The following is a 26777-nucleotide window of genomic DNA, read 5'->3' as shown; positions in this document are numbered from 1 at the left end:
ATATAGGACGGTATCTGGGATACAGAATACTGTTCAATATTCCAAAAGGTACATCCGTTGAGGAGCCTGGAGCTTGCCATGCCAGGCATGTGTCCTTTTCCTTTGGTCTATAGCAGGGGTGCCTAAAAGGTAGATTGTGATCTACCAGTAGATCACAAAGGCTGTGCCGGTAGACCACATGACATGGTCCTGAAGATATATATAATTGAAATATATCAGCAACTTGAATTAAGGTGACTTGACTGATTGACATCTAGAAGGGCCTGTCAACTCACACCCATAATGAAATACTTTGTGTTCAAGATTGTTGTGCACAAACATCAGTAGCATTACAAAGTTATACAAAAATTACCCTACCAATAGGCCTATCTCACAGCCCGCTTTCCACGCCCACTTCCGGTAAATAGTGGTGTCTTTAACATGAGCATTTACACGTTTTTTTCTCTGGAGAATCTAAGTACATTTTCTAATGTAAAAATGTGACAGACCAATATTATTATGAAGCAAACAAGATGGTAAATCAGGTCGAACAGATAGAACAAACCTTACCTTGAGAAAACAAAAGTTGTAGACTTCTTAAATTACCTCGGTTAACATGTAGTGTCTATGGAGTGACGTCACGCTATCACCACTAACCCCGAAAGGGGGCGTATTTAGGGGGGCGGGGAAATTCTGTGAGATAGGCTTATTCCATTTTTCCCTCCATTTCCCATTCCACACCACTATTCCAAAGCCCCCTCAGGTACATTTTTAAACACATTTCAGCAATGGGATCATCGTTTTTTGGGTGGGTAGATCTTGTTGAACTGGTCATTTTGAAAGTGGTTCTCGAGTCAAAAAAGTGTGGGCACCCCTGGTCTATAGGCATCAAGAGAAACATGAGCTTCTCCCAGTTGATGGCCCAGGATTGTACTTGCTCATTATCCCTTGTTTGTCTACAGAACATAGGATCAGGTCCCCAAGCGGTTGTATCTGCACCGTGGCGCTAAAGTGCTTCCACTGGCTTCACTATTTCAAGGGCCGAGGCACGTGGCGGTTGCTAACAGCAACAGAAAAGCAGTCAGTAAGGGGGCACCGAGTGGTTTTGTACAATCGTCCGTGGGTTCTTCCAGAAAAGGCTGCGGACGTTCTGTATAAGCCACGCTGCTGCTTTCTCCTAAGTCGTCCTCGGAGACACTCGGTGCTTCCACAGTCACTGTGGAAGCACCTGTAGTAGGTCCCAGAACATCCCCAGCCTTTCCTCTGCCTGCTCCCCCAATAGGAGCACCGTCCTTGGGGGACTGCTGGTCAGAGATGATGTTGACGTTTGACGTCGTGAACCACTGGCACTGGAAGTCTTTCTTCCAGACCTCAGCTGGGTCTGGCTGGTCAGGGCTGGTGGATGTGACTGGTTGGTCTGTTGCTGTTTCCATCTGAGGAAGAAATTAGAAAATGATGTTGCTTAGTCTTCATGGGGAAAAAAACAGAAAAACAACAATATGACAACAAAAGAAAAATAATGGAATTTTCCATCCATCCATCCATCTTCAACCCCTTATCCGTAGTCGGGTCGTGGGGGCAACAGCTCCACCAGAGAGCTCCAGACTTCCCTCTCCAGAGCAACATTATAGTGACTTCCTCCTGGGGGATCCCGAGGCGTTCCAAGGCCAGTGAGTCGATGTGTTTCCTCCAACTGCGCCTTGGTCTGCCCCGGGGTCTCCTCCCAGTGGGACGTGCATCGAGGAGCTCCCTAGGGAGATGCCCGAGAGGCATCCTAACCAGATGCCCAAACCACCTAAGCTGGCTCCTTTCCAGGCGAAGAAGCAGCGACTCTACTCCGATTCTCTCTCGCGTGACTGAACTTCTCACCCTATCTCTGAGGGAGATGCCAGCCACCCGTCGAAGAAAACTCATTTTGGCCGCTTGTATTCGCGACCTTATTCTTTCGGTCATGACCCACACTTCATGACCATAGGTGAGAGTAGGAACGAAGATTGCTCGGTAGACAGAGAGCTTTGCCTTCTGGCTCAACTCTTTTTTTCGTCACAGTTACTTATACATAAATCTTATTTTTACATAGATTATTTACACAATTGTGTTATTTTTTATACACTTTTATAAAATAATATAATTACTCTGGGGATGGCTTACAGCAGTGGTTTTCAACCAGTGGTCCTTGAGAGGGTTCCAGGTGGTCCCCAGCTAAATGATGGAGAGTTATAACCAAATGGACCCTGGAGGGTAAATGGACCCTGAGAGCGTTTCATTTTACGCTCTCGAGAGTTACATTATTGTTAAACATCTGCATTAGTTTACAATAAGTCTACACAATTCGAGAATGTATAATAATTGTTATTTCCATCAACGTTTGCCTGTTATCTCTCCTAATGGTACCAACATCAATACAGCATGGATAGTGGACAAAATATTATATTATACGACGAAATATTCTTTCTTTTTGGGTCTGAGAGGCTAAAATGTCATCAAATGGTGGTCCCCGTGGATCAAATCCCGAATAAATAATGGGCCTTGATATGAAAATGGTTCCACTGGCCTGGGCCATGGCTCAGTGGTCCAGGCACCTTAGCTGGCAATCCAGTCTGGCAGTGTGCCGCGGGTTCGACTCCCGATCCCGACGGCCTTTACTGCATGTCTTCCCCCCCATCTCTCTCCCCATTTCCTGTCAGCCTACTGTCTGTCCTAACCTGACTCCGCCAGATGGGGCAGCAGAGAGTACACTGGGTTCCCCCCTCCTGCTCCCATCTGGGAACTCTCAGGCAGACTTGATGCCCGAGTTCCCAGATGGGAGCAGGAGGGGGGAACCCAGTGTACTCTCTGCTGCCCCATCTGGCGGAGTCAGGTTATGTCTGTCCCTCCATAAAAAATATAAAATAAAGGCAAAAGCCATTTAAAAAAAAGAAAATGGTTCCACTGGCTTACAGAATCCAGGTGGAGGTAGGCGGAGCTGTCGGGGTTCAGGCGGACACATCGGCCGCGGCCCTCGCACAGTGAGCTGGAGCAGAGACGGGCTGCGGTGGTGACGTTGAGGGAGTATGGCCCCAGGACCTGGCGGACAAACTGGGCCAGGTCTGAACACTCTCTCTGTTGAATGGACAGTGACACGCACACACACACGCACGCACACACACACACACACACACAGAGAGGTGAAATCTGGACTGGTGATAAACAGGTGCATTATTTATATGAGAACATTCCCTCGGTTCATTTGCAAAAAAAAAATGCCCGTAGCTTGTCAACCGTCGACCGTGAAATTGGAATAGATATAAAAACCAAAAAAAAGCACTGAACTACGGCGGGTAACACTTTTAGCAGTATGCACGACATGTGTAAAAATTAATACCATAAATAATTCATAAGAGGAGCGCCATGCACGTATACGGAGGGAAATGGAATGGATCAAAGGGAAACGGAAAGGGAGATAAGTGTGTCTCCGTGGGGCTGAGAGTCGAGACTGAGACATCACGCTGTCATCACACTAGCATTGTTTACCTCGGTCTTCGTTTCGTCCTTCTCCCAGATGACGACTCCTGCTGCTCCCATGGCAGCGCTCTCTCCTATGGTGTTTACAAGGTCAGCCTGCAGAAAACGCACGCACACGCACACACACGCACACGCACACACATGCACACAACAGAGTCAGTCTCCTATACACGTACACAGTCGAAGTTCGACATTAGATCTGTCCTTGTAATATTTATTCGCACGAGGAGGATTTTCCAGGCATTATACTCGGCAATGCTTTGCTTCCTATATTAATGCAGATACACACAGACAAATTATGGCCAAGATTTAAATTACCGCCACTGTACTGTACTCCTTTGCAGTTAAGATTATCACAATTTGATCCCTTTCATCAAATGTATACCTGTAACCACTTAAACCATATATTCTTTGTTGACTGGAGTCCCCCAGGGTTCTAAAAAAAAAGGGGGGGGGCTTTCTTTTTTTTGAGGGACGCTGGCCCCTCCTATGCCCAGCTTTGTGTGTTTGTGTGTATCCCATAGCGATGATTTGATTGGCTGAGCACCGCATAGCGATGATTTGATTGGCTGGGCAAAGTACGTATTGAGGTTAAAAAAAGTGAGAACAGAAAAGTGAAGACGGAAAAGTGAGGAAGCAAATTGTGATTGGCCAGAATGAGATGACGTAGGATGATTTATGATGATGATAAGAATGCCCATCACTTCACACGGGTGTGATCTTTTCCCACTACAACAAATATCTTTCCCGAAAATAGCCTGAAAATAGGCAATCAGTTATGCCTCAATCTGATAGACTATATTATTTAAAATGTTGCTTTGCAGGATAATTCCTTTTTTTTAGCTCACCTGTGACAGGAAAGTATTGGTTGAGGCATAGACACTCTTCACCAATGGGAATACAGGTAGATCAAAGGATGTCGCGGGCAGAGATGCCACTCTCAGTGCTTCTCTGATCTGATTGGACAGATACAGCCTGGCTCCACCCTGCAGGAAAAAAAAATAATAGTACAAACGGACTGGATACAAAACAAAATCATGTCAAGACTGTGGTGTACTTGTTTGTTTTGTCATTATTTCTTCTTAATTTATTTTTGAGGAGCGCTAGCCCCTCACAGCTTTTGTGCCCACACATCTCAATATTTGCCATGGTCAATGAAAGGAGAAATTAGGTCAAATGTCCACCAAATATGATGTAAATTCGTGCGACGACAAGAGTGCCCCTCACTTCACTTTTTACTTGCACAAAAATAAAGCCACCGGTTTGACCTGAATTAGGCTACGGCCCCCTATTTAATGGCATTTCTATCTCTAGGACCCCCAATTTATATTGTAAAATCAATGTTTATTTAGGTTACAGTCCATTTCGTTCCAAACTATCATTTAGCTGGGGACCCCCTGGAACTCCCTCGAGGACCCCTGAGGGTCCCTGGACCCCACTTTGGGAACCACTACACTAGACAATAACTATGTGTGCTAAATATTCTGTATGAAAATGATACATCTGCACCTCATTAATTTATTTCAGAAATTGAAATAGCTCCAGTTTCACCCTCCATGCCTATAGCTGGATGTCTTGTTTCTATATTTGCCGTGCGTTTATTCGTGACATTGCGTGGTGGTCTAAGTTCAGCAACGCTCTGCGCCGAGCACGACACTTTGCTTAACAGAGCCATTGTAAACTAATAGTAACTAGAAAAAGTGCCCTTCTGGGCACAGGTCTCCACCAGGAGGATAGGACTGTGTGAGATGTTTGGCAAAATGTTTAGGAGTAATATAAACATGTTTGCCTTTGATGGCAATTGGATGACTTGAGGCATTTTGTTCCAAAAATGTGTTTTGCAAAAATCAACCTGTTGGTGGCGCTATAACAGGCCAATGTGAAAAGGGTGGGATATATTCCTCAGCCTAGTAAGAAAATGTGTGAAAGATTTCACGTAAATTGCACGCTGCGTTCATGATTTGAGGCTTTTGTTCAAAACGGGGCAATCTTGCAAACTGTGAAAGCCAATTATAGCCAATTAGGATGGAATATGAAATATCGGACGGATCCGACTTGAGCACATGACCATAGAGATAGTGTGTAACGATTTGTGAGATTTTTGGACAGAATCTGGAGGAGTAATATAAAACAATGTGTTTGACAAAAGTCGGCCTCCTGGTGGCGCTATAAAAGGCAGATGCGGAAAATGCAGGTCAAAGGTTTGTCCTTGGCCTCTAGGGAGTGTACATGCAACGTTTCACGCAGATCGGTGCAGTTTTAGGTAAAAAATGTGAAAAGCTGCCTCATGGTGGCGCTATAACAGGCCGTTCTGGAAAATGCGGGGCAGAGGTTCATCGTTGGCATCCAGGGAGTGTGTGTGCAAAGTTTGGCATCGACCGGGTTAACGGTGCCGGAGATTAGCTGTACACAGACGGACGGAAGGACGGACGGACACACACACACACACACACACACACACGGACGGAGTGCAAAACATACTCTCTCCCCATGCCTTCGGCCTGGTGGAGACAATAATAACTTCAGAATGCAGTGGTGCGTTGCCATGTGCACATTCAGGGTGAAAGGCCATTTTAGACCTGTTCTATCTATCACTGTTTTTTAACCCATTTAGGCCGGACGTCGACATTTAAAAAATGACTTCTAAATCATGACAACTTTCTGAAAAACCTCATGTTTCTATGTCAGTGGTGCCCAATATTTCATGTCAAGGACCCCAAAAATTATATGTAATATGCCGCCGACCCCCATCTGAAAATATGTTGTTCCATGGGACCAGAAGCAAAGATTTGAGTTAAAAACTGAAACTCTGAAAGAATATATTTATTCAAAGACTTGAGGCACGATTTCTTTTAAATAGCAGACCTACAAGCTCGTAGCTTGTAGATCTGCTATTTTTCAATATCCAAAGCATAACATAATGCTTAAAACACCAAACAGGGTTCCCCGCCCAAAATGGATTAATTAAAGAACTCAACATTTCCCACATATTCAGATACCTGCAGCTTCTCCAGTGTGAGGAGGGGGTAGAGGGCAGACGAGCGCTTCCATAGCCACAGCAGCTGGTCGTTAAGGGCCACCTCCGTGGCGGGGCAGCGGGTGTAATTGGCTGAAGAGTCAGTGCTGTAACAGCTGGGATACGGGGAGACGCCCCACAGCGCCTTGGGCCGCAACCGCCTCACCTCCCGCAGGGTCTCCGTCAGGATGGACCTGGCCGCCGCCTCAAAGTCCACCTGGGATGACATCATCAACATCAGACAAAGATCTCCCTCCGGCCATTAGCTCCTCACCACTCACCCTACACACTTTCACTCGGTTTGAGCATAGATATATAAATAATAGAGACGCAATGCAATGCAAGTGGATGGGAGGGGGATTCCGGTGCCGTCTCTATTATTAATATATCTATGCTCAAACCAAGTGGAAGTGTGTAGGGCGAGTGGCGAGGAGCTAGTTTCAAAAAGGGGGTCCCTGTTCCCTCTCGTCCTCTATATTCCAGTGGTTCCCAAACTTTTTCATGTCAAATTGACACTTATTAGCCCCAAGGACCCCCATTTGAAAAAGTATGCCTAAAAAACCCCTGGCATACCTAAAAAAAAACCTGGCATACCTAAAAACCCCTGGCATAGAGCTCCGAAGTCTGACGTCACTTTCAGTAGAGGGTGTCAATCTCCAGGTTCATGTATTTGTTTTTTGCATTGAGATCCCCAAACGGCGATTTTAGGTCGCTTCATATAAGAACTGTGTTTGAAAAATAAACCGACCACCTCGGCGTTTCTGTCAGGGGAGTGGCTGTGCGTCGTTAATGATGTCCATTCATATTTGATACAGCCAGTTTCTAGAGAAAATGGAATTAATGTGACCGCAAAAGCCTTGAAACTACATATGAATGCAATGTCGCTGAGCATATATGTCACGCCCAGCTGTCAACATATTGCGTTCCTGAGATTCCTCGTTGACGTAAGCTCAGCTGGTGGTGACTCGACTCGTACTAACCACGATACATTATATATCAATAAAATTAAAATTAAAATAAACGTAATTAACGTTCAGTTTCTGTTGTGCGACGGGCTGCGGGCAGAAGCAGCCTACCCGGAAATGTAGTCTCTGGGGTGTTTGGCTCGTTTCTAACGCTTATTTTGTTACTCTTTGGGTATATTTGTACATTTCCACCTTCAGTCGATGCTTCATATCCATATGAGTGAAAAGGCCCGGGTGATCGGTTTATTTTTCAAACACAGTTCTTATATGAGGCGATCTAAAATCCCCCTATGGAGAGTACAATGCTTATAAAAACATACATGAACCATGGCGCTCACTGCCCTCTACTGGTAGTAGAGGGCAGTGACGTCAGGACTTCGGTGCTCTATACCTAAAAAAGAGAAGATTTTTACGGCTCTACTGTAGCAGTGATTCTCAACCCGTTTTAATATCAAGGACCCCCAGTTTGACATGCATATTAGTCCACAGACCCCCTTTTAATGGCATTTCTATCTCTGGGGCCCCAATTTATATTGTAAAATCTATGTTAATTCAACTCTGAGAGTTAAATTAACCCTAACAGGTCCGTTTGGTTCCATTTGTACACTCTCAGAGTTACAGACCCATAAGGGTCCATTTGGTTTCAAACTATCATTTAGCTGCTGTCCCCCTGGCTGGAACTCCCTCAAGGACCCCTTGGGGGTCCCCGGACCCCACTTTGGGAACCACTGCTCTATCCCTGCCATTCATCCCTCTACTGCAACCAAGTGTAAAATGACTTATACTGGATCTCTTGTCCACTAGTCCCTTCCTAACATTTTAGTCTACTTGTTGACGAAATTTTCAATACATTTAGTCTTAGTTTTAGTCATCATAGCTTAGTTTTCATTTAGTTTCCATTTAGTTTTCGTCAGTGAAAAAGGTAGTCGACGAACATTTTTCGTCTTAGTTTTGGTCGACGAAAACAACACTGCTCCACTCGTCCCTTTCACGGCCTTTATTTCTCCACCTCATTACTCAACCCCTCTGTTCCCTAATTCTATACCCCTCCATACCTGTGACCATTTCTCCACTTCTTCGGGTGTCCAGTCAGGGAAGAAGGCCTTCAGCATGGCCCGGGAGGCCTCCGAGTATACGGCTTTCTTCTCTCTGTTCCTCGCCCACTGGGGAGCCCACTCCGCCCAGCGCAGCACCGCCAGCCCCAGGTACCTCGGGGCGGGCAAGGCCGCCACTATGTCCTCCCCGGTCTTCTGGAGGTGGTTGTCCAGTCTCGTGTGCTGCGGGAGACCCCTGTTGACCGCCGTGTCCCGGTCGACAAAATACGGGTAGTTGCCCAGCGTGTCCTCGTAGAAGACGGCCACCCGGTCCTCCCGTTCCATCCCGAAGGTCCTGGGGTCCGGTCGTCCGACGCAGGAAGAGTCGGGGACGCCCCAGAAGACGATGAAAGGCTGGCCGGAGAGCAGAGGGACTCGCGCCGGCTTGGGAGGTCCGGCCATGCTTGGATGGGGGGAGCTGGACAAGAGCACGAGGAGGAAGAAGAAGGACCAAGCGGGAACGAAAAGCACCGTAAGGCTTTTTGGGTAGTATGAAGAGCTCAGTTCTGCAGCTGGACTTGGCTTTGGATTTAATCCTGCCTCTGTCCACGCCATTGAAGCATCTGCCCGCCTGTTTCTTACTCCTGCAGGCCTTCACAGCCGATCATGTTCCTGGACGAATGGACAGAGGAAGGTGGAGGTGAAGGGTGGAGACACAGAGGAACATATTGATAGTTATTTTATCGTACAATAATAATAATAACCACCCGTTTAGACCTGAGGACGATTCTAAAAAAAAAAGTCTTCTAAAATCATGACAGTTTTCTGAAAAACCTATGTTTCTATGTCAGTGGTGCTCCTCAAACAAGAACCCATAGAATTATATGCATTTGGACCCCATCTGAAAATATGTTGTTCCCCAGGGACACCCCAGACGTAAAGATATGAGTTAAAAACGTTCTCTCTGAAAGAATATATAGTCAAAGATTTGCTACGCATGTTCACGATTTTTCAAAAATAGCAGATCTACAAGCTCTGCGGCACTGCGCTATGAGCTTGTAGATCTGCTATTTTTCTGCTAAAGTATAACATTGCTAGCATTATGCTAAAAACTCCAAAAGGGGTTCCCGCCCAGAATGGGATGATAGTAATAATAATGGATTTTATTTATAACACACTTTACATTTGTAAGAATCTCAAAGTGCTACAGTAGAAACATCACACCATTAAAAACATCAAAAAGAAACGGGAATACATTTAACTAAAACATAAGGGCAAGGCTATAAAAAAGCGTTGTTAAAAAGGAAAGTCTTTAGTCCTCTCGTGAAAGTGGCAACCGACACGGGTGGTGCTCTCAGGTGGGCGGGGAGGGCGTTCCACAGTTCGGGGGCGAGCGAGCAGAAGGCCCGGTCGGGTCACCCATGGTGCGGAAGGTTAGTCTCGACGGGTTTGAGGAGGTTGTACAATTTTCGTTTTATGTGCGAGCATGTACATGAATGGGGAAAAAACCCATACCTCCGCATTGACCCTGAACCCATGCCATACCATATGATACAGAGACCGGATTCAAATAGTACTGAAGGGTATGTTTATTTAACACATTTAGTCAGGTATGTGTACAGTCAAATGCCTGTACCCCAGGTATCTTCCTGTGCTACTCCTACCTGTCCAGCAGATGTCACTCTCCCCCTCATGACCCCCCCATCTATGTCAAGTGTTAACAGCTGTGTTCTGTTCTTCTTGGTAGCTGTTGATTGGACTGAACGTAAACCAGCTGTGTTGTAGTGTCTAATCCTGCATTCATGTGTGTGTGTGTCCTGTTCCTGCATTCAGTTTGTTGTGAAATAAACCTGTTTCCTACACCCTATCTTTTGCTATACTTTGGGTCCACAAATCTGTGCCACAGACATACAGTAAACCCACACAAAAGAAGTGGAAGTATTGAGAAACCCATGTGTATACAGGTTCTAAATCTAGAGGATAACCTTCTGCAGCGGATGGATGACCTTACAAGCCAAGTTTGTTACATTTTACTTACGTTTTTTTTGGCAGCAACATTTGATTTTAGTTTTAGTCATGGTCTTTTGAATAGTTTTCATTTAGTCTTAGTAACATTTTAGTCACCTGGAATGTTTTAGTGTAAGTCTAGTTTTAGTCAACTAAATATCACAAGATTTTAGTCGACTAAATCTACAGTTGATTTAGTCGACAAATGTATTTTGGCGGAGCCTTGATGCCATCTTAAATGTAATGACTGTTTTTACACTTGCTGAAAATAGCCTATCTACAAGCTCACAACGCGTCGCGCTCGCGAGGTGTTGTGAGCTTGTAGATCGGCTATTTTCACCATGCAACCAAGTGTAAAATGACTTGGACTGGATCTCTCTCTAGTCCCTTCCTAACAGTTTTAGTCTAGTTTTTATTTTTTGATGAAATTGTCAATATATTTAGTCTTAGTTCTAACTTCTTAGTCACCATAGCTTAGTTGTCTCCACCAGGCCGAAGGCATGGGGAGAGAGTATGTTTTGCACTCCGTCCGTCCGTCCGTGTGTGTGTGTGTGTGTGTCCGTCCGTCCTTCCGTCTGTGAACAGCTAATCTCCGGCACCGTTAACCCGGTCGATGCCAAATTTTGCACTCACACTCCCTGGATGCCAACGATGAACCTCTGCCCCAAAATTTCCAGAACGGCCTGTTATAGCGCCTCCAGGAGGCCGCTTTGTGCAAAACAAGTTTTTGGACAGTACACCTACAGATTTTGTCCAAACATCACGCAAAATGGTACACAGTCTCTCTAGAGCCATTCAACGAAACGGGTCTTTCAGATTTCTCAGACGCCATCCTGATTGGCTAAGATTGGCTTCCAAAGTCCGCAGGAGTGCTCAGTTTCAAACAAAATGCTGCAAATCATGAACACATCGTGTGATTTCCGTGAAATTGTGCACGCACATTCCCACTAGGCCGAGGAAGAAATGCCAAATGAACATTTTCAACTCAGCCTCATGGTGGCGCTATAACTGGCCCAAAAGTGTTTTTACATCTAACTGCACGGATCTGTGGATAACTTTGTATGCCAACTCCCTAGAGGACAAGGAAAAACCTTTGCCTGGAATTTTTCACATCTGCTCTTTATAGCGCCACCAGGAGGCCGACATATGTAAAACACATTTTCTAATATTACTCCTTCAGATTTTATCCAAATATCACGCAAATCGGTACACATGCTCTTCATAGTCATGTGATCAAGACGGGTTTGTTTGATTTCTCATAATCCACCCTCATTGGCTACGATTGGCTTCTAAACTTTTCAGGAGTAGCCCGCTTTGTACCCGTTTTGTACAAATCGTCACAACTACTCAACGCAGCGTCCGATTGTGGTGAAACTGTGCATGCATATTCCCACTAGGCTTTGGAAGAAATGCCACTTGACAGTTTTCAAATCAGCCTCATGGTGGCGCTACAACAGGCCAAGCCACGTCACACACACACACACACACACACACACACACACACACACACACGTATATATTGCTCCTAAACATTTTGCCAAACATCACACACACACTCCTATCCTCCTGGTGGAGACCTGTGCCCAGAAGGGCACTTTTTCTAGTTTTCATTTGGTTTCCATTTAGTTTTCGTCAGTGAAAAAAGGTAGTCGACGAACATTTGTCGTCTTGGTATTAGTCGACGAAATCAACACTGGACCAGACTGTGTTTACCTACAGGTTAGGGTTCCTCACTTTCTTACATGTTTAATTGCCTTTCAGTAACATTCTGTAATTAATGTTTCATTGTTTCCAGCTGCCTGTAGTCACTGTTAACAGACAGAACATGGTTCAAATGCCTACAAGAGTCCGTGGTTGGAGCCATAGGAAGAATATTCTTCTGGAGTATATATGACAGGTAGGGAGGAATGCGTGCGGAGACAAGCGGTCGTGAAACTCGTATACACTTGAACTTTTTTCAAGTGTGTCGCACGGGGAAAGGGGGTTTTAGTGGGCTGAACTTGAAACAAGCTCAACACGTGCAATTAGGAAGTCCTTTTCCTATTCTGTATTCTATAGTCTACTGGAATTTTCATGAACCCAGAAATGGTGATTAGTATAAACTTTTATGATAGAAATGTTATCTATAGGCCTAATGGATGCAATTCAGCTTGGTTGCTAAACGTTGCACGTTGAGCAATTTGAGTAATTCGCATAATATGTGACCGAGGCATATACCATTAACATCCTGTATAAGGCAAAAATATCAATTTCATCATTCTTTAAGTAGCATGTGACATTGATGTTTTTCATGCTGCTGAATCCATTCCAAACACTCCTTGGCCTAAAAACATTGACAAACGTGATGATGTCAGCACATTTGGGTAAGTGGCTATGGCCGTTTTTAGCCCAAGGAGTGTTTTTTTTTTGTTGCAAAACTAATTAGCAACCGACCTTAATCTCATCTTCTAAGCCTATAGATGACATTTGAACCATAGAAGTTTATACTAACCAACATTTCTGGGTCCAACTTGGGACTTATGGGGGCTTCCAGTAGACTACTATGCAGGAAAAACCCTAAAATCGTATAAATTAACCTGTCATAGGACCACAATGGAAACAAGTCCCCAGGACTTTCTGTGTTATCCTTTTAGCCTTATAATGTCTGCTGTTCATATTTCTGACTAATAAGGCACTGAATCAATCAAAACCTATCCTAGTTTCTCCACATGTAATATCAATATGTATTTAAAATATAGCCCACTTCCCAAGAGTAGTTAAGCTATACTGTGATATGGTGCATCTAATGACACTAACACAGTATTTCCTTTTAATTAATTATTTGCTTTAATTTGTGCCCCAATATAACTGTTCCTCCCTACTACAAATGTCTGTAGTATATAATACTGTGTGGGACGACCTCTCGTAACATTTCCATTCCCTTGAGGAACTGTTTAGAAAACGTGGCAGAACAAGAGGTGGCATGAGGACACTTCTACAGTAGCGACCACCATTGTGGTTACATTTGTATTGCAGTACAGTTGTGGAGTCTCTTCATAGCGACTACCACTGTATATGCAGGGTTGGTTAGGGGCTGTCACACTGGTGGGTTGACCTCTCACACTACTAAATTAAGTGCAGGGAAAATTGTAGACCTATTTGTTGATTCATTTGTTTGGTTATTTCATTCATGACGGGGAACCCCTTTTGGTGTTTCAAGCATTATGTTATACTTTAGCTGTTGAAAAATAGCAGATGTGCCGCGCTACGAGCTTGTAGAACTGCTATTTTTGGAGAAATCGTGAAAATGTGGCACAAATCTTTGAATATATATATATATTCTTTCAGAGAACGTTTTTTAACTTGTATCTTTGCTTCTGGGGGGGGTCCCTGGAATAAGTTTGGGGGGTCCTTGATATGAAAATGTTTTGAGAACGACAGAAAACTGTCGGGATTTTAGAAGGCATTTGTAGAATCGTCCTCGGGTCTAAATGGGTTAATTAGATGTTCTATCAATTGACAAGATAGTTAGCATTATGTTATGCTTTAGCTATTGAAAAATAGCAGATCTACAAGCTCATAGCGCGCCACCGAGTGGCGCGCTACGAGCTTGTAGGTCTGCTATTTTTGAAAAATCGAAGAACGACTGACATAGAAACATAGCTTTTTCAGAAAACTGTCAGGATGTAGAAGACATTTTTAGAATCTGGTCTCAGGTCAAAATGGGTTAAGCGTTGCATGGTGAAAATAGGGGGGACTGGGCAGAGAGAGCATCAGTGCCAAATTGATGTATCATCATCAAAACCTAATTGTTGTCGGGCATTGTTTGGCGATGGAAACCATGAATTTCCGATGTGTCATGATGGCCTTCATCATGCTCTTCTCCACTGAACACTGTGTGAGTCACTCTGTTCATTTCTCTTCAGTGTGAAGAGACGACACGCTGGACAGACAATACACCCTCTCCTGCCATCTCACAGGACTGAGTGTGTGACTCATATACGCAACGCGGGGATATATTCAGGAGAACAATGCATGTGGGCCATCAGCAAGACTGAGGTATAAGTACAGAGATGGATGGATTAACCCATTTCGACCTGAGGACGATTCTACAAATTCCTTCTAAATCCTGACGGTTTTCTGAAAAAAACCCATGTTTCTATGTATGTCAGTCGTTCTCGAACATTTTCATGTCAAGGACCCCAAGAATTATCTGTAATTGGCCGCCGACCCCCCCATCTGAAAATATGTTGTTCCAGGGACCTCCCCCCAAGAAGCAAAGATTTGAGTTAAAAACGTTGGCTCTGAAAGAATATAATATTCAAAGATTTGCACTATACATTTTCACGATTTTTCAAAAATAGCAGCTCTACAAGCTCGTAAGCGCGGCACTCGGTGCCGCGCTTACGAGCTTGTAGATCTGCTATTTTTCAATAGCCAAAGTATAACATAATCCTAAAACACCAAAAGGGGTTGTTCCCGCCCAAAATGGGTTAATGGGCGGACTGACGGACAGATGATGGATGAATGGACAGATGATGGGATGAATAAGTACATGGATGTAGCAGAGAAAGGTAGAATCCCTTAGAATATACGGGTAATTATTGGTGCACCACTAATAATGGGATTCATTATTATTGGTGCAATACTGGGAGTAATATGTGTATACGTTTCCACTATTACTACTGATTATAATGGGGCGGCATTGTTGGAAGGAAGAAAGAGAATAATTGCGAACGCAGTGAGCACTAACTATGAGACCTTGTGTGTGTGTGTGTGTGTGTGTGTGTGTGTGTGTGTGTGTGTGTGTCACGCTGTAACACCACCCGCCCGCCACCAGAGGGCGCAGCTGTATCACACACAAAAAAAAACACACACACAAAGGGCAGTATTATGCGTGTCTTAAGTACCAGGTCTTATTACTTAACTTAAGACCTGGAGGCGTGATCAATGCCATTTGGCCACTCAGAATAGCCAAATGGCATTGACCACGCCTCCAGGTCTTAAGTTAAGTCATAAGACCTGGTACTTAAGACACGCATAATACTGCCCAAAAACTTAACTTTAAAAAAACGTTAACGCACGCACACACACTAAAAAAATAACTTAAAAAATACTTAACTTGAAAAAAATCTTAAAAAAAACACTTAAAATAATTATAAAAAAAAGAGAACTTAAAAAAAACCTTAAAGTACGTCATTTATTCTAATTGTTGTTATTGCAATTTACGAGCTGCGTTCGCTTCCCGCGTCTTACTTGTATTATACTTAACTGACAGGGCTTGTAATTCAGGTTCATTTTACTGGGGCTTGCACACAGTGGCTTGAAGGTTAGACTGGCCAGCCCCACAAGGAAAAAAAGGCCTACAGGATTAATATTTTCTGCACGTCTCCTGTCAAAGCAGCCTTGGAAGTAACATTGGACCTGCTCAATCACCGCGAGTCACTCTGGAGTCTGGTAAAGAAGACTGTCAGCTTTAACCCATTTTGGGCCGGGAACCCCTTTTGGTGTTAGCATTATGTTATGCTTTAGCTATTGAAAAATAGCAGACCTACAAGCTCATAGCGCGCCACCGAGTGGCGCGTTATGAGCTTGTAGGTCTGCTATTTTTGAAAAGTCTCGAAAATGTGGCGCAAATATATATTTCAGAGCGAACATTTTTAACTAAAATATTGGCTTCTGGGGGTGGGGGGGCCCTGGAACGACATATTTTGAGATGGGGGTCCGTGGCCCAATAGAGGTAATTCTGGGGGTCCTTGACATGAAAAAGGTTGAGCACCACTGACATAGAAACATGGGTTTTTCAGGAAAAACAAATAGGATTTAGAAGCCTTTTTTTTTTTTCCGACCTCAGTCCAAAATGGGTTAATGGCTAAAACGGAAAATCGAAAAATGTGGCGGTATCTATTCTCGAATCAGAAGTGTGAGGTTCATTTCTCTCAAGGGAGGCGAGGAGGAGCAAGGACGGATTTGAGTGTTAATGGCAGGTGACATCACCCTGTTAATATTTTAGTGTCGTGTTTTTTTTCTTCACCAAGCAATTGCCACACTGTGTGGAAGGAAGCAGCATGCACGTCGGCGTGAAATAACTTCCATGAAGGGGTGCCTGGTGTCAGTTTGTGTAGTCTACTAGCCCATTTAGGCCTGACCTCAAAATTTGTTTTCTGAAATAAATATTTTCACGATTTTTCAAAAATAGCAGACCTACAAGCTCGTAGCGCGCCACTCGGTGGCGCGCTATGAGCTTGTAGATCTGCTATTTTTTAATAGCTAAATTATAACAATGTTTAAAACACCAAAAGGGGTTCCCGCCCAAAATGGGCTAGTCTTGCATATACAGTAGCCAGGGCTCAAGGGCTTTCGAGTATAGGACTGCTTGGCATGGACGATTGCAAATGTTTGAAATCATTTATCATATATGATTTATTTTGTTGTTGAATACACTAGTTCTGAGTGAGAGGTAGACAAGTGTAAACTGCAAATGTGTCAGTGCTGTCTCTGTGCTGTACAAATGGTAGATCGACAATAAAATGGAACACTGTCCGCAGACTCCGCACACTGGTTCTCAACTCCACTTGTTAATGATCAAAAGATCATCAGGATTTTTTTAATTAAAAAAATGAACACTGAAAGAACAGCGATTAAACAAATGGAACTGAGAACCGGATCGAGTGCAGACTTTATTATTTTTTTATGAAAAGTTTTTAACTCTTGGGGCCCAGTGCCCGTGCGTACAAAACGTTTAATCCATATTTGGATCAGATTTGGATTTTGGGTGTAGTTCAAGACCAGGAAAAACAAGATTTGATCTGGATCAAATCTTCAAAACGGGTAGTTCAAAACAAAAACATAGGATTGGGCACAGATCAGGATTACCTTGATCCCACTGGAGGGCTGGCTTTGGTTTATTTTTATTTTATTTGTATTCACCCCCGCGTAGGTATGCTGAGCAAGAGTGCTCTTTTTCAGAAACACAATACACACACACACACACACACACACACACACACACACACACACACACTAAAACCTGGGAACCTCTCAGTACAACCAGTTTTATAATTGTTTGCCACTGACCTGCTCCACTGTAGGCCACCGCTACCTCCGATTAGTGATTACAAGAGCAAAATGCGCAATTAATTTAAGCAAATATAAATAAGATGGTAAGGTTTGTAAACTCAAGTTAGTATGGTTGTCTTAACATGATTCATAATTCTTTGTCGCATTTGCCTACTGTATAGGCTACCGTTGGGTGCCACCGATATTGTCCCTTATCATTTGACCCATTTAGGCCTGACCTCAAAATTTAAAAGAATTCTTCTAAATCCTCCAGTTTTCTGAAATAAATATTTTCACGATTTAAAAAAAATAGCAGACCTACAAGCTCGTAGCGCGCCACTCGGTGGCGCGCTATGAGCTTGTAGATCTGCTATTTTTCAATAGCTAAATTATAACATAATGTTTAAAACACCAAAAGGGGTTCCCGCCCAAAATGGGTTAACTGTCCTTTTGCGCAGATCACGCAAACCTCAGCAAAAAGAAAAGGACAATATCGATGGCCTCCAACTGTACCATATCCCAATATGAAGGGCGAGCGGCAGTGGCTCAGGGGTAGAGTAGCCGGTAGAGCGCTTGGATGGAAACCGCAAGGTTCCCAGCTCGATCCCTGTGGGCTCCCCCAGAGTTACGTAGTGTCGAAGTGTCCTTGAGCAAGACCCCGAACCGCTGTGTGTGTGTGTGTGTGTGTGTGTGTGTGTGTGTGTGTGTGTGTGTGTGTGTGTGTGTGTGTGTGTGTGTGTGTGTGTGTGTGTGTGTGTGTGTGTGTGTGTGTGTGTGTGTGTGTGTGTGTGTGTGTGTGTGTGTGTGTGTGTGTGTGTGTGTGTGTGTGTGTGTGTGTGTGTGTGTGTGTGAATGTAATGCACAATCTACAGGTATCACTATCGTTGCTGTCGGGAGGAAACCTCATAACTCCAGTGCTATTGAACACCCTGTGTTTTTTCGAAAATATCGAACCAATGGAAAGTGGTAAAAAAAAAACGCTTTGGACAAAACCTCTTAACTCCATTGGACCCTCAAACTGACCCTCAAACAAGTAATTGAGAATATATATATAAAGTCACAACACCAACTTTGAAGAGGCAGTATTGCTTTGTTTTCGAAATATCAGCTTTTCTTAATTTCCTGAAAAATGTATATTTATTTTCATTTCCTGAGTTAGGTGGTTTCTTCCCGACAGCAGAGATATGTAAAGCGCTTTGGATAAAAGCGCCATATAAGTGCACCATTTACCATTTACGAAGGACCGGCCTAAAGTCTGTGATGCAGTATTTTATTCTTTAAATCTCTCAATTTGTACACCCAGTTGTAGCCGATTCAATGAATAATGATTTCCCCAGATGTATCAGTAAGCAAGACGTTTGTTCGTCTGGCTATGCGAGAGTACAGTCTACAGCAGGGGTTCTCAACGTTTTTGGCCGGGGACCCCCGAAAATGCTTTGGCAACGTCTCGGGACCCCCGCCCCGTCCCCTCCCGACCCCCAATATAAATTGACTGCTACAATAACATTAAACCCCTTTTGGTGTTTTAAGCATTGTTATAATTTAGCTATTTAAAAATAGCAGATCTACAAGCTCATAGCGCGCCACCGAGTGGCGCGCTACGAGCTTGTAGGTCTGCTATTTTTGAAAAATCGTGAAAATATTATTATTATTTTTTTTTAAATAATTTGGGGACCCCCTAAAATAATTTGGCGACCCCCCCCCCCCGAGGGGTCGCGACCCACGGGTTGAGAACCCCTGGTCTACAGTACGAACGGTATGCTCCCTGTGAGCATCAGGACTGGGTTTGAATCCACATGTCTCTTCTCTCTCTCCCCTTGGTTTCCTGTCTCTCTCTACACTGACCTATTTGAAATAAAGCATAAAATGGCAAAACTAAAAAGGTTCTATCCTGCCTTGTTATAGCCTTGTCAACATTCCTCCCTGAAGCCATGGCTAACTGCACACCTGCTAACAAGATGTTTGAACAAACCTCCGTCCCCAAAATGTGACAAGGTATGAGGTCTAAACTAAGCATTAAAATGCCATGGTATGTCTTTATTATCAGGGGTTCTCAACCCGTGGGTCGCTACCCCTCGGGGGGGGGGGTCGCCAAATTATTTTGGGGGGTCCCCAAATATATATATTTTTTTGCAACTGAATGGCTGGGAAATGGAAATGAAGAGTTTACATATAGTACACATAGTACATGCAAACACCTCCCTGATGATTATATCTGGTTTCAGTATTTATTTATGGTGTATTGTCTCTATTATTAAGGTTATTGTAGCAGTACATTTATATTGAGGGTCGGGAGGGGGCGGGGCGGGGTCCCAGCAGGGCCCCACGTTGATAACCAGTCATCTAGGATGTGATTACTTGAACTATATTAAATGAGAGGGCTTTTTTTGATATTCAGATTGTAATACTGTAATCCCATTACTTGTAATCCTTTCATTCTGCAGCCCTTCCTGCTTGTAGTGAATGATAAACATGTGATTAGTAGCCTAATCCACTCTTTAAGCTTCTGGTCTGTGTTTACAAGTCTGTCTGGGGACTGACCCTCCGTCCTCCTCCAGGTCAAAGGGGATGTAAAGTTACAACCATAGTAGAGTCGCACGTCTGCCGCCCTGACTGACCATAGCTGCGTGCAGGATACAGACATATCATTGACTGACCGCCCTGACTGACCATAGCTGCGTGCAGGATACAGACATATCATTGCAGAGTTTCAGGGCACCACATGATGAAGGGAAGACATCCGCACACTCGACTTACTAATGACGACAGGTGCGTCGGCGACAATTAAAGCAGCAGACTGCAGATACGTAGAGAAGGAGGGAAGACCCGCACACTGTCAACACGCATCAAACATGCCCGAGGAAGGTCCAAGGACCGAAACGTAGCATTTTGTGGACATTAAATTAAAAAAGCTTTTGAACCAGCAAGTGACAGTGTCTCCCTCCTTCTCCCAGGACATTACATGATAAAAGTACTGTACAATAGGGCATGCTTTGGATAGTAGATTGAACGGGTAAAGTATAGGACGCATACAGTTAATATAATGAGATTTTGAAATCAGCCCCCCCCCCCCCCCCCCCCCCCCCCCCCCAGGTTTTGAACAATTTAAACCAATGTGTTTAAATATTAAAAGGAAAACAGTAATACAATCTAGAGAAAGTGTGGTTGCACTGACGCGAGTTGCAAGGAATCCACTGGGAACTGAATTCCGTCTAATAGGCCAGGGGTTCTCAACGTTTTTGGCCGGGGACACCCGGAAATGCTTTGGCAATGTCTCGGGACCCCCGCCCCGCCCCCCTCCCGACCCCCAATATAAATTGACTGCTACAATAACCTTAAACCATTTTGGGCGGGAACCCCTTTTGGTGTTTTAAGCATTGTTATAATTTAGCTATTGAAAAATAGCAGATCTACAAGCTCATAGCGCGCCACCGAGTGGCGCGCTATGAGCTTGTAGGTCTGCTATTTTTGAAAAATCGTGAAAATATATTTTTTTTAAATATATATTTTCTTTATTTTTTTTAAAAAATAATTTGGGGACCCCCTAAAATAATTTGGCGACCCCCCCGAGGGGTCGCGACCCACGGGTTGAGAACCCCTGTAATAGGCTACCATTCATATTATATATTGTGATTTCATGTGAAGCATGTGTGTGTGCAGAAGCATGACCAAAAGTGTCACTTTTCCCTTGTGCAAAAGTTAACAAAAAAGCAGGTTCACTTTGCTTTCAAAGAATTCTCGCCTCTAGCAACCACACTAATTAAGATGTGTATAATATATTTGTTTTATGTATAACATAGTTGTGGCCCAGGTATTCAGTGATATTCATATATTTGTTAATCCTATGGTATAGCAGTGTTGTTTTCGTCGACTAAAACTAAGATGAAAAATGTTCGTCGACTACCTTTTTCCCCTGACGAAAACTAAATGGAAACTACATGAAAACTAAGCTATGATGACTAAAACTAAATATAAATATACTGACGATTTCATCAACAAATAAAAAGTTGACTAAAATGTTAGGAAGGGACTAGTGGACAAGAGATCCAGTATAAGTAATTTTACACTTGGTTGCATGCTGAAAATAGCAGATCTACAAGCTCACAACGCGTCGCGCTGCGACTAAAACTAAAATCTAAATTTGCTGCCAAAAACAACACTGTATGGTAGGCTATAATATCCCAAATCTGGTGCTGCTATGCTGCTCTTCCTCTAGAGACCATTATTCATGTAAACCCAGGATTATAAATGCAGCATGCCCATCATCATTTCATCCACCTCTGATGGACACCTTTATAAGGCCCTCTCAATGTTGTAGTATAGCTTATAGTTAAAGGGGCATTCCACTCATTTTCAACATTTTACTATGTCATTAATATACAAATAATAAAAAAGTACCCCCATTCTATTTTTCCTAGAACTGGAGGTCTGACAAAAATCATTAACATGGTGAATCACATCTTGATGACATCATCAAGATGTGATTCACCATGTTAATGATTTTTTATCATTCTTTTTTATCATTCTTTACCAGAATGGGGGGACTTTTTATTATTTCCACACAACACCTCTAAGGTATATTAATGACATAGTAAAATGTTGAAAATGAGTGGTATTCCCCTTTAAAGGAGCATATAGACCAGCCAGGCGCAAACCAGACAACCTGCACAATCTGTACAGGCAAAGTACCTGGTTCTGCGTAGGTGGAATTCATGTCTTTGTGTGAGGCAGTAAGCGGCTGAATTAATCTCTCGGCACCGCTTTCTCTAAACATGTCGTGTTGTTGTTCGTAGGACTTAAGACAGAAGCACCCGGGAGGGAGTGGAATCAGAAAGGAGAGGAGCCAAACCAAATTCCTGTTTGTACACAAAAAAGGGAAGGTTTATTGTTCCCCCAGACACAAGAACAAAGGGGGAATAAACATGGGTTCCCAGATTGAGGCTGCATTGAACATTAGACACATTATGTGAGGGAAGCAGATGGTTCTCAGCAGGAAACCGATGGATTGTGCAGTCCAAGTAGGAAATGAGGCATTACCTCAGGCCCAGGTGAAGGAGTTTAAGGATCTTGGGGTCTTGTTCCCGAGTGGGGGGAGGATGGAGAAGGAGATCAGCCCGAGATTCGGAGCGGCAGGGGCGGTATTGTAGTCTCTGAACCGCACTGTTGTGACGAAAAGAGAGCTGAGCCAGAAGGCAAAGCTCTCCGTTTACCGAGCAATCTTCGTTCCTACTCTCACCTATGGTCATGAAGTGTGGGTCATGATTCATGACCGAAAGAATAAGGTTGTGAATACAAGCGGCCGAAATGGGTTTTCTCAGACGGGTGGCTGGCATCCCCCTTAGAGATATGGTGAGAACTGAGAAATGTAGTCACGCGAGGGAGACTCGGAGTAGAGTCGCTGCTTCTTCGCCTGGAAAGGAACCACCTTAGGTGGTTCGGGCATCTGGTTAGGATGCCTCTCGAGTGTCTCCCTAGGTCGGTCCTCGATGGACGTCCCACTGGGAGGAGATCCCCTGGCAGACCAAGGATGAGATGGAGGGATTACATCTACTCACTGGACTTGGAACGCCTCGGGATCCCCCAGGCGGAAGTTACTAATGTTGCTCTGGAGAGGGAAGTCTGGAGCTCTCTAGTGGAGCTGTTGCCCCAGCGACACGACTACGGATAAGCGGTTGAAGATGGATGGATGAAGCAGATGATAACATTGTCAATGTGATGATAACATTGCCAAGGTCATGGCCATGCTGCTGTGCAAATCTTAAAGCCAATCTGACCTGTGTGTGGACCTGTTTGAAAACACACACACGTGTGCAAGTGCACACGCACACCATGCAAAATTTCAGGGGCGGGCCCAGGCGGTTAGCTCAACCGTCTGGGCACCTTGGCTGCTGAGCCAGTCTGACGGCGTGCCGCGGGTTCGACTCCCGATCCCGACGGCCATTGCCGCGTGTCTTCCCTCCCATCTCTCTCCCCATCTCCTGTCAGTCTACTATCAATCTATCAATAAATATAAGGTTCAATAAGGTTTTGTTATCCTGCATTAGTTAGGTTATTGCGTGCTGGGTAAAATAAGCTCTCTCTATCTCTTTCTCTTCCCCTCCCTCCATCCCCCTCTCACTGTTCCCCTCTCTCACGCTAATCACCATGCCAGTCCATATGGGCATATCTGACGTCCGTCATGTGGCCTATCTCCATGCCTGCCGTAGACACCGCCCACCACTACTTTAAATATAAACATAATAATATAGACCATTTTCCTGCCAATTACTTTTTTCCCCTCCATATGGTCTCCAAAGTAGCCTAATTAAAACATTACCAAACCTTTCTCCAAAGTCATAAAAACAATTATTGTTGTTGTTTTGACTATTTCCGGCTAGACCGTATGATGATATTCTAGTTTATTGTTGGACTATACCAGTTTCAAGTCGTAGAGAGACATCATACATTTAGTTATGCCTTTATTGTCAAGGCATTTTCAGCGCTTCCTACACTACAGTATGTAATGTATAGATTGTTAGGCAGAAGAATTTGGATTATTGTATAAACCAACAGGTCTGTGAGTAGCATCGATGCTGCCATTTTTGATCACTGATTGATAAATCAGTGCTATTGAACACCCTTTACGTCTGTGTGTTGTTTCGAAAATATTGAACCATTGGGAAGTAGTAAAATAGCGCTTTGGACAAAACCTCTTAACTCCATTGGACCCTCAAAATGTCTGCTAAAGCAACTAACTCCACCACCTCTCCCCCTCTCATGGAAGTAATTGACAATATATGAAGTTACAACACCAACTTTGATGAGGCTGTATTGCTTTGTTTTAAAAAATACAAGGTTTTCTTAATTTCCTGAAGAACGTATATTTTTCATTTCCTGAAAAAATGAACATTTTGGAGTTATGAGGTTTCCTCCCGAAAGCAGCGATATATATATCCCAAACATCTGATAAAACACTAGTTCTGTGTAAATGTATGTAGGCTGTGTTAGCGGCAGCGGTGGCCGAACGGTTTGCGGAGCGGTCTTGATACCGGAGGGTCGCCAGTTTGAATCCCCGGACCGGCACGTTAAAATTACCACCGCTGAAGTGCCCTTGAGCAAGGCATTGAACCCCTACCATGAAATGTTCTATGAGCAGGGTGTGGCTGTAAACAAGCATCTCGAGCTTAGTCCACTTCCCTGGGTAAACAAAGAACTTTGCTTTACTTTGAGAGCTCATTTCTAAACTTGGCAACCGGAAGCTATTAGCTTAGCCCTAAACTCTGTGCTTACCACCTGGTTGATGTTGGCCTGCTAAACATAACTTTGGGCGGCAAATGGAAGGTGTAGTAAGTAGAGTACAGCATATCCTGCTCACTACTCACACATGCAGTGAAATGTTTTCAAATATTTTGTAAGAGATTTTCATCAGGCTACTCTTTGAATTAACTGCTATTACTTAAAATTGCTCTTAAACCCATTTTGACCTGAGATCAGATTCTAAAAATCTTCTTCTACATCCTGACAGTTTTCTGAAAAAGCTATGTTTCTATGTCAGTCGTTCTTCGATTTTTCAAAAATAGCAGACCTACAAGCTCGTAGGGCGCCACTCGGTGGCGCGCCATGAGCTTGTAGATCTGCTATTTTTCAATAGCTAATGCATAACATAATGCCAACACCAAAAGGGGTTCCCGCCCAAAATGGGTTCTGTGTGTGTGTGTGTGTGTGTGTGTGTGTGTGTGTGTGTGTGTGTGTGTGTGTGTGTGTGTGTGTGTGTGTGTGTGTGTGTGTGTGTGTGTGTGTGTGTGTGTGTGTGTGTGTGTGTGTGTGTGTGTGTGTGTGTGTGTGTGTGTGTGTGTGTGTGTGTGTGTGTGTGTGTGTGTGTGTGTGTGTGTGTGTGTGTGTGTGTGTGTGTCTGAATTTGTAAGTGTTCCTATAATGAAAGGAGCACTTGCTTGGCCATGCTTTCCTTGATGTCATATAAGTGAAAAGCACTTTACACTCTGGTGTTTGTCAATTATTTTGTAGCGAGTGTCTGTGATTGACTTTAATTGTCACGTCGTTTTATGTCATTCATATAGTGTCGTTCATATACGTGCCTAGCTCACCCTGATGAAGACCCATTCGGTCTTAAACGCTTTGGCAAGACATGTTAATCATCATTTTTCGACCGCGGTCGAGATCATGGACTTCACAATGCCACGCCGGACTTTCCGGTCCTTCATTGCCATCCCCAGTTCCTGCTTACTAGATGCATGTGTCCCTATAGCAATTTACATCAAGGAACTACAGTTTTCTACCTCTGGTCTGCTTCGAGGCAGGATTCCAGAGAAGAAGGGAAGATATAACCTCATTGTCAGCTCTGTAGCAGTGGCCGGCAAACTGTGTTCTTCTGGATCGGACTAGTGAAGAAACACGGGGAAGGTTGCCGTATATTAGATTAGTCGATGGGTGGCTCTTCCAAGACAGATTTTGCGCTCTCATTAGAAGGCGGGTGTAAGTGCCACAATGGCATTGCCATAATGGCATTGGACCGTGGTTGTCTGCTCTCATTTCTATACATATTTCACATATCTCCATGTTTGGACTGATTTATTAGAGTGGACACTCGGAGTTAATTTAATACATTAGCTTTTACAGTGTAGATTGGAGATAAACATTGTATCAAATGTGTCTAGGCCTAATGCATGTCAAGCTGGGGGTCCTTGAAAACCAAAAGAGAATCACTGCTTTCTGGGACAGACAAAGGTGGAATTCTATCCTAACAGTTACATATAGGTTCAGCAGGGATCTACTCTTCCTCTGTGGTTAAACTGTGCAAAGATGTCAAACTTACCAAGGTATTGGTAGATCCTGTACTCTTTTGTGGACGTGTTGGAGCTCTGTAGTCCACGTCGAACGCGGTCTGTGTTGTAGTTTGAAGGAATCAAGTCAGTCTCTGCAATTTCGGCAGGCATTGATGGGCCTTAAGAGGCAGAACCTGTCGCAGGCAGTTGACTGACATCCAGGGGTAAGAGATAGGAGAATGAGGGAAAGAGAGGATATAGGAGGCAATGGAGGCAAAACAAAAGACAAAAACAAAACAAAGGTAGTGAGAAAATGAAGGACAAGAGTGGAAACAAACTGGCAAAGAAACCATGCACCGCTCCAAGTGGAGAGGGGAGGGCGGGATAGATGGACAGAGGGAGGGAGGGAGGGAAGGAGGGAGCTAGCTGTGACAGCACGAGTGTGAATACGACCTCACCTTCACAGCAGAGT

General features: G+C 43.9%; 1 protein-coding gene and 1 long non-coding RNA gene across 2 annotated transcripts; one reads left to right on the top strand and one right to left on the bottom strand.

The window, feature by feature from the left end:
- Window positions 1-706: 706 nt before the first annotated feature.
- On the bottom strand, window positions 707-26402 carry LOC306938953 (hyaluronidase-1). The gene is made up of 7 exons (XM_079523359.1): window positions 26356-26402; window positions 8520-9170; window positions 6483-6716; window positions 4332-4469; window positions 3493-3579; window positions 2920-3081; window positions 707-1412 (listed from the first exon to the last, which is right to left on the bottom strand). Exons 2-7 carry the CDS (start codon window positions 9111-9113, stop codon window positions 1014-1016), a joined length of 1614 nt encoding a protein of 537 aa, XP_079379485.1. The 5' UTR covers window positions 9114-9170; window positions 26356-26402; the 3' UTR covers window positions 707-1013.
- Window positions 10387-14529, top strand: LOC306938962. Its single transcript, XR_013791808.1, has 3 exons — window positions 10387-10516; window positions 12301-12402; window positions 14411-14529. It is a non-coding gene; the product is annotated as an uncharacterized lncRNA (long non-coding RNA).
- Window positions 26403-26777: the final 375 nt, after the last annotated feature.

Source organism: Electrona antarctica (assembly GCF_951216825.1).
Source record: "Electrona antarctica genome assembly, chromosome: 2".
In the NCBI taxonomy this organism is placed as follows: Eukaryota; Metazoa; Chordata; class Actinopteri; order Myctophiformes; family Myctophidae; genus Electrona; species Electrona antarctica.
The sequence above is the reverse complement of the archived record's forward strand: the minus strand, read 5'-3'. Positions and strand labels throughout refer to the sequence as shown.

Bases quoted from the DNA above. Each gene is read 5' to 3' on its own strand.
- LOC306938953 (XM_079523359.1), bottom strand. From the start codon at position 9,113: ATGGCGTGGACAGAGGCAGGATTAAATCCAAAGCCAAGTCCAGCTGCA. The intron at 3,580-4,331 runs GTGAGCTAAAAA...CGTTTTCTGCAG, and splicing joins CCAATACTTTCCTGTCACAG to GCTGACCTTGTAAACACCAT. The intron at 1,413-2,919 runs GTAAGCCAGTGG...TTTCTTCCTCAG, and splicing joins CCTACCTCCACCTGGATTCT to ATGGAAACAGCAACAGACCA.